At 35.2% G+C, this 8096-nt stretch overlaps 1 protein-coding gene across 1 annotated transcript; it reads right to left on the bottom strand.

Moving 5' to 3' along the window:
* On the bottom strand, window positions 1-7895 carry LOC120069695 (kelch repeat-containing protein At3g27220-like). The gene is made up of 7 exons (XM_039021481.1): window positions 7553-7895; window positions 4568-4756; window positions 3402-3631; window positions 3141-3311; window positions 2803-2908; window positions 2216-2422; window positions 1-463 (listed from the first exon to the last, which is right to left on the bottom strand). The coding sequence occupies exons 1-7, from the start codon at window positions 7760-7762 to the stop codon at window positions 293-295; spliced, it is 1284 nt and encodes a 427-aa protein (XP_038877409.1). The 5' UTR covers window positions 7763-7895; the 3' UTR covers window positions 1-292.
* Between the last annotated feature and the right edge of the window lie 201 nt (window positions 7896-8096).

Raw genomic sequence — 8096 nt, 5'->3', positions numbered from 1 at the left:
TGCAGGTTCAATAAAAGATTATCAAAACGAAGGAAATGAAAGAGATTTTCCCATCTAAATGGGAAGTTGTACAATATTTCTATTTCTGTATACAATGGGAGCAACACAATATTTAGTCGGAGAAAGAATACATCTAACAGTAAGAGAGGGAGATTTCTTTTCTTCTTGATTAACCTCTACGCTCTACAAGAAAGGCACAGCCAAAACGAAGATGCAGAAGCGGTTTGGGCAAAAAAAAATGTCAAATAGGTGGCTGGAGATACGATTTGAAACTGCTAAATAGAAAGATATGTCATAAGATGAGTTTCAATTTTGTTCTCCACATTTCACCAATCACCTTCTTAGGAGAGGGATCGTCTGGTCCTTTATCTCGTTGTCCAGACGTGAAGTACAGCCATCCGTCCCAATATCCAACTAGCGTCGTTTTCACACGGAATGGAAGCTTCCCTATCACTGACCATTGCTGCAACAGAAATTTCAACAAAAACATGACTTGCATAAATGCTCAACTAAATCGTCTACCTTGACAATACTAGTCCTTTGGCTTCACCATTCTTAATGTTTTCGTCTTAACACTTCAGTTTATTTTAGCTTTTAACTAATCAATTTAGTTCGTAATATGAATTATTCAATTAAATTGAAATGAAAGTCCAATTCAATCCCATGTATGAAGCCAACAGCATCGTGTCACTCGAGCTTCTCTACACACACACACACACACAAAAAAAAAAAAAAAAAAAAAAAAAAAAAAAAAAAAGAGGTGAACTCTGTTTTGAGTTAGTTTATTTTTGGGGTGCTGAGTTGTTATTATAGTTTGTACTTATATTATAATTTATAGGTTATAATAGTCTGTTTAGAGTGCAGACTATTTCAGTCTGGGTTATAATAGTCCATAATTAGGGTACAAGTTATTTTAATTCGTGTTTAAGTTTTTTAATATTATTATTATTATTATTATTATTATTTGTTGTTACAATTACGTTTCTTATGCTTTAATTTAAAAAAGAAATTTCTTTAGTACAACAACTGTGGGGTGGGAGATCGAACGTCCCACTTCTAAAATGGAAGTCATGCCAATTACTGTTGAGTCAAGGTCATTTTGGCTTAGAAAGGAATTTGATACATTATTTTATGCTTCATTTTTTATAACTATAAATATTAAAAAAAATTGGTCAAAGTTGGAAACTTTTTCAATTTCTTTAAAACTTTAATATAAGAAATGAATTTGATTACATTTTTTTATGCTTCAGTTTTTATAACTTACTAAAACTAAAAAAAAAAATGTCAAGACGAAACTTTTTTCAATTTTTTTCTAATTACAGTTTTTGTACTTCAATTTAAGAATGAAATTTGATTACTTTTATACATACATACACACATACATATTCATATATATATATATATATATATATACACACACTTCATCTTTTACAAATATACTAAAGCTAAAATAAAAAGAAAAAAAATCAAAGGTTGGGACTTTTTTCATTTTTTTTATACTTTAATTCAATAAATGAATTTGATTACATGTTTTTGTGCTCTGTTTTTACTTTTTATAACTATACTAAAACTTTAAATAAAATAATAAAATAATAAAAATTATTACAAAAAAGAAGAAGATTTTTTTTTTTTGTCATTGCAATTTTTTATACTTTAATTTAAGGAAGAAAATTGAATACATTTCTTTTATACTTCAATTTTTTATAACTATACTAAAACTACAAAAAAAGAAAACAAAGGGTCAGAGTTGAAACTTCTTCATTTTTTTCTGTAATTGCATTTTTTTTATACTTTATTTTAAGAAAAAATTATTTTGTAATTGAGTGGTTTTATATCAAGTGGAAATAGAAAAGCCATTCAAGATTATGTGCATATATTTCTATGTACTTGAACATACAAAAACCAAACAAAAATCATACAAAAGTGTTTTGGCAAAAAATACATTATGTTGTTCACTGTAGTTAAAGAGGGTCTCTAAATAGTTTCACGGTAGCTAAAGAAGGTTTTCAAATAATTTTTACTATAGTTAATGGTAGGTTAAAACAATTGTAATTTTCATCTATAGTAATAGGGACGACCCAATAGTCCACTCAACTTGGAGGCCCAAATGTCCCCTCTAAGATCGGGTTGGAGGATGAGAAAGAAAATCAGCATGTCCATGAAAATGTATATAGATTTATAAAGTACACAAAGCAGTATATAAAATAAGTGATACCTGTAAATCCAGATTAAATTGGAATACTTCTCCATTGAGAACCATCTTCTTGGTCTGAGGATGCTTATCTGTCGTGCCGCCAACAATAACAATTGAATTGTTGACCACTATCCAAGCAAATTCAATATGGGAATCTGGTTTCGGCATTGATGGCAACACTTTCCATTTCATATCATCATCCAGCATATAAACATCGCCGTAAACCACCTAACTTAACCGAGAAGATTTAATCAGCAATAAGAATACACAAGTTTAAAACATTCTTGCATTTTAGCTTAATGCCTTTTTTCCAATCATAAAGAGTATTACAACTAGATATTATCTCAACGACACTGAGAAACCTCAAAATCTTTTATAGAGATCAAAATAAATACGCAATTGTACACAAAAACCGGTCAATGGCACTTTTTATAGACTCAAATTAATTGAGTTTAACAGAGGGAAAAAGGGTATGCGACATAAAAAAAGTTAACAACGTAACAGTAGAAATAGACCACACTTTTCAAATACACAAGTAAATGAACAACGGAGTTATATAAAGATATATCGACAAAACTAGGGGGCAAAGATGTAGAATATGAGCTTACCTCATTCCTGCGGGAGCATTTGAAAATAGGGGATCCTGGTTTTGCCATAAAATCACCTTCTTGACCTCCAATAACATAGAGTCGGTCATCAACAACAATACATGCCCTGCAACAAACCAAAAATAGTTAATAAAATGCAAGAGAAAACAATATAGTGAGTGCAAAAAGAAGTTAAGAATATGTCGAACTTTTTTGAGGTCTTAGAGAAAGACTAGAGTAGCATGGATAAAAGAAATACCGAACAGAACTGGTAAGTCATCAAGGCTTATCTTCATCAACAAACTGGAAAAATGTATATCAAAATTACAATTAGTCATGATGAAAAACACCACAAAGACCTGTGAGGTCCTCCTCGAGGAATAGGTATCTCGCTCCTCCACTCCTTTTCTAAGGCTTTCCCATCCTTCACGGCAAGGCTCCAATGCTCCACACCAGGTGTGTGTCGGTTTTCCTTGCTACCACCCATCACATGGAGTCTACCTCTCCAAAGTTGAGTTGCTGGTGCGTACCTACAAATGGCTCATCATGTTAAAACCATTTAATAGTATATGAATTCTACTATATAAAATCACAATGTGCATCATAAAAAAGAAAAATACCTAGGGACTGGTAATGGGGGCATATCCTGCCACTGCTTCGTCTCAGTATCCAGAACAAATGTATGAGCGGTAGGCCCCCGACACTGTGGACCATATTGCCCTGTGACTACATAAATGTACCTTCCATCAGTTGCCATTCCTAAATGTGAATGTGCCATTTCCTTTGGCATGTCAAATCTTCCTCCCCATGTATTATCAGTAAAATTATAAATATCAACATGTGAATGTACCTATTATCCACCAGCAGAAAGAAGATACAAAAATAAGAGCCTACTAACAGATACTAACATTGCCAAATCTTCCTACGTAACTAGAGATTGTTGAAAATATCCATAATTGAATGTACCTCTGTCAATAGTAAAAATAAGAAATAAAAAACACAGCAAACCTATTAAGTGAGATCAAGTGTGATGAATTTAAAGGATAATCTCCTATTCAGCCATCGGAAAATTATACCTAAATTTTGCTAGAAACTAAAAATCGATTCTTTAGAGTTTTGACAATAATTTCACTTTGATTATTCACTTTCAAGTTTCTTCGTGGGCTTTGGTTTCGAAAACTTTTTGTAGTTATTCTATAGATAGTATTTTTGCATAGTTGGAGCCCCTTTCTTTAGGGGTGGTGTTTTTGTGGGCTGGTTTTTTTTTTTTTTGTATGTCCATGTATTCTTTCATTTTTTTTCTCAACGAAAACTGTTATTTTGTCCCAAAAAAATAAAAAATAAAATAAAATAAATAAAAAATAAAATGAAATAAATAAAAATATATATATACTATACAAAAGTTCAAGGAAACAAAATATTGCAGCAGGTTGCAAGATATTTGAAGAAATCCACATTACTTTTAAGCAAATTTGCAAGTTGTAATGACACAGGTTCCACTACCCTCGCCCATAAAATAGTTTTAAAGAAGTATGGATGGACATTTTGCTCTGCCAGAATCCTCTTGTTCTCGTACAACAACAGAGAAGACTTAAATGAAGAAACAAACGGCTTTTCTAGATTCAGATGCAATCTTTCAACTAAATCACAATTTCGTAATTGCTAAAATAATAAATGGAACTAAATGAGCAGATTTTCCATAAAGAGAAGCTTAGAATCTAGCTGCAGAACTTATTGTTCCCTGTATATGAATCCAATAGAACTGAAAACAAGGGAAGATTCTCACCAAATCAATGGTGCCATATCCAGCAAATACGAATAGAAGATTCTTGATCTGTATTGCAGCACCATCCAAGCGAGGCACAGGAGCAGTTGCCATCTTCTTCCACGTTAACTCTGGAGCTGGCAGATCAGCAAAGGTTGCTGACAGGGCTCTGCCGGGATTATCATCTTTGCCGCCTTTAGCAGCCTCTCCCTGCAATAACCATAGAAGTGGGCCGTTAATTGCTGAAAAAGAAAATTCAGATTGTTCAAAACTTTTGTCTGCGTCTCTTACGCTCATTATAAGAATGTGAACTGAAAGTCTATACTCAGGATATAAATCTCAGGTAGTTGCCACACATGGTTTTTTCTTTTCTTTTCTTTTTTTTATTGAGATTTTTTTAATAGAAACAATTGCTTCCATCGAAAGGAAAAAAAATCAAGCCCACAAAAAACCCACTAAAGAAATAGTTTTCAACTAAGTAAAATGTTACCAAGAGAATAATTAAAAATAAATCTTCGAAATCAAAGCCCAGAGAGAAACATGGAACCTCACCAGGGTCGAACCTCACTAAGGTCTCTATCCTCACCTCTCAATACTCAATTGTTCCTGTCCCCTTAAAGCACCACAAGAAATGAACTTTCTCTTTGAAAGGCAGATGGAAGAGGAACTCCTCGATCATCGCACAAAATGTTGAAGAACTAACACAAAATCCAATTCTACAAACAGCTCGCAAACAGACAATATCAGAGAAGGCGATTCGGGTTTTCCTCCGCCTTCCGACAAAGGATGCAACAAAAAAAACCCATTAACGTAGGCATCTTTCTCAAAAACTTATTTGTCGTGTTAACATGACTAAGCAAAACTTGCCAAGTAAAAATTTTAACTTTCTTTGGAATCTTAATCCTCCATAGAATATCAAAGACCAACTCGTTAGCAAGAGAGAGATCCAATAAAAAACTAAAAAAAGACTTACAAGAAAATCCCTCTAAAGGATTAGGACTCCAAACACGAGCATCCCATCTCCCAAGCATAAGTTAAACTCTTCAAGCAAAGAAAGAAGAGAAACCACCTCTGTCGTTTCCTTATTGGACAATGAATGACGGAAACCAAAGGACATAGAGCTCCCTAACCATACAAAAAATTAGACACACGACAATGTTTAAAGGAAGACAAATGATAAAACCAAGAAAACGCAGATGACAAGGATCTATCCCCCACCATTGATCTTCCTAAAAATACGTTTCCCTAACTTCCCCCACAACACAACAAACAAGATGGGAAAAAGAAGGGAGCTGAAAAGAAGTATCTTTCCAATGACTTTGGTGCGTGTCTTTAACCTCCTTCACCACCCATTCAAAGAGATGGGGGTCATGCTCACTCACAATAATCCTATGCCACAAGGATTCGAGCTCGAGTGCAAAACACCACAATCATTTAGCCAAGAGAGCTTTGTTGCATAATCTTAAATTTTTGAGTTGTAACCCCTCTCATTCACATGTCTCCCCACAACTTCCCAGCTAAACAGATGAAACCATTTCCCTTCCTCCACCCTTTCCTAAAGAAAGTCTCATGAGCTTGTCAATGCTCTTACAAACCAAAACTGGAGCACGAAAAAGGGAAAGGTAATAGATAGGAATTCCACTTGCCATCGATCTGATCAGGGAAAGTTTGCCAACTTTGGAGGAAAAAAAAAAATCTTCCATGAGGCTAATCTTTTCCAGATCTTCTCAATGAGGAGTCCCAAAAAGAGATGGCTCTCAGATTTCCTCCAAGGGGAAGGTCAAGGTAGGAGGAAGGAAATGATCCAACTTCACAGCCAATCAAACCCACCCATCTATTGAGATCCTCCTACTCATAGTTGATACCCAAGATCCGACACTTGCTCCTTAATTTTAAACCCTGACATTGCATCAAAGAACCCCAAAATATGATTCAGAATTAGGAAAGAGTCCTCTTTGCCAAAGCTGAACATCATATCCTCTACAAACTTAAGATGAGACAAAGCGACCTCTTTAGATCCAATATTAAAAGGCTTAGAAATGCTACCTTCGACCCCCTAAGGATGATACGACTTAAAACATCCACGACCAGAAGAAACAAGAAAGGAGATAAAGGGTCCCCTAGTCTCAAACCTCTAGAACCCTTAATTGACCCATCGGTGTTCCATTGATGAGGGTCTAGTAATTCACATTCCTGACACAACCTGACATCCACATTCTCCATCGAAACCTTTCTTTTCCATCACCCTGTCCAAAGAGTCCAAATCAACATGATCTTAAGAAGCTTTTTCAAAGTCGATTTTAAAGATCACCCATTCCTTCTTTTTGGCTCTATAATCCTCAATGGCCTCATTATCAATACATGCATGATCAAGAATCTACATCTCAGCTATAAAAGCTCCTTGGGCCTTAAAGATTGTTGAAGGGAGCACTTTCCTTACATGGTTTGCAATGGCATTAGCTAGAATCTTGTAAGCACTAGTGATGAGACTGATAGGTTTGAAATCATTACTCCTAGGCTCTTTTTTTAATGAGAGTGGCTAAGCCACACATAGTAGTAATGCTTGTTCTCTCAAATTCCTATATTATCCAAAGATTAAACGTTCTAGTTCTATATCTTCCCGGCGTTTTCTGATTGAACAATGAAGACGATGTACTTCACGAGAAATTATGGGTACCAAATGGTCTACAGTGAAAAGGTTAACCCACCAGAATGGATAAGGGTTCACTCAAATCCTAAAAAAACAAAAGAGCGTAATATCAAATTCAATAAACAGCGAAGTACTAACATTATGCAGAAGGAGAATCCAAATCGGAAAAGAAGAGGGCAATGCGACGGCTAGTGCTAACCCTTCGCACAAGAATGAAAGGTTTTCAAGTCCACACACAAACACAAATCAATATCTAAATTTTTTTAAGGTTTCACTCTACTCAACTCAAGTATAAGTGCAATTTACCAGATCCACGCTTAAAATCAAGAGGGAAATCTCAGAAAAGAGAAACTAACCTTGCCGGGATTTATACGGTCTGGTTTTGTGGGAACTGATATACTGCTATCGGAGCGATAAGGAGGAGCCCAATTGGATGCAATGGATAAAGAATAAGAGAAGCGAGATGAGGAAGCCCACATATAGTCGGCGATGAGAGCAAATCCAAGAAGCGCCAAGCATATTAGCACCAACTTGAGTGATGCGTGCTTTGATGAGGGCCTCGCCATGGCTCATGCGCGTCGGTGGGGAAAGCAGATTAGGAGATCTGTGAAACAGAGGATTTGTATGTGTATTGGGCACCCTCGCCCTCTCTCGCTCCCTCTGAAGATCTTGAACACATATGATATGAGTCCGAGGGGCTATTTGGACCAACATCACATAATATATCCCCATCCGAAATCATTTTCGAAATTTGTTTCATTCATTTTTCAGTGTTTAAATATATTTATTATTCATATTCAATCAGAACTCTCTACATTCTATATAGCATCCAAACAGTGTCATAAAACCCCATGTTTTGTTGCCTTCCTTTACATCTTGCACTGCCTTCTTTTTTTCTTT

Source organism: Benincasa hispida, chromosome 1 (assembly GCF_009727055.1).
Source record: "Benincasa hispida cultivar B227 chromosome 1, ASM972705v1, whole genome shotgun sequence".
Lineage (NCBI taxonomy): Eukaryota > Viridiplantae > Streptophyta > Magnoliopsida > Cucurbitales > Cucurbitaceae > Benincasa > Benincasa hispida.
Note: the sequence above shows the minus strand (reverse complement) of the source record. Positions and strands in the feature narration are given on the sequence as shown.

Excerpts from the sequence above, each read along its gene's own strand:
- LOC120069695 (XM_039021481.1), bottom strand. The coding sequence starts at position 7,762 with ATGGCGAGGCCCTCATCAAAGCACGCATCACTCAAGTTGGTGCTAATA. Across the intron at positions 3,632-4,567 it reads GATATGGCACCATTGATTTG|GTACATTCACATGTTGATAT; the intron begins GTGAGAATCTTC and ends GGTGGATAATAG. Across the intron at positions 2,423-2,802 it reads AATGCTCCCGCAGGAATGAG|GTGGTTTACGGCGATGTTTA; the intron begins GTAAGCTCATAT and ends CGGTTAAGTTAG.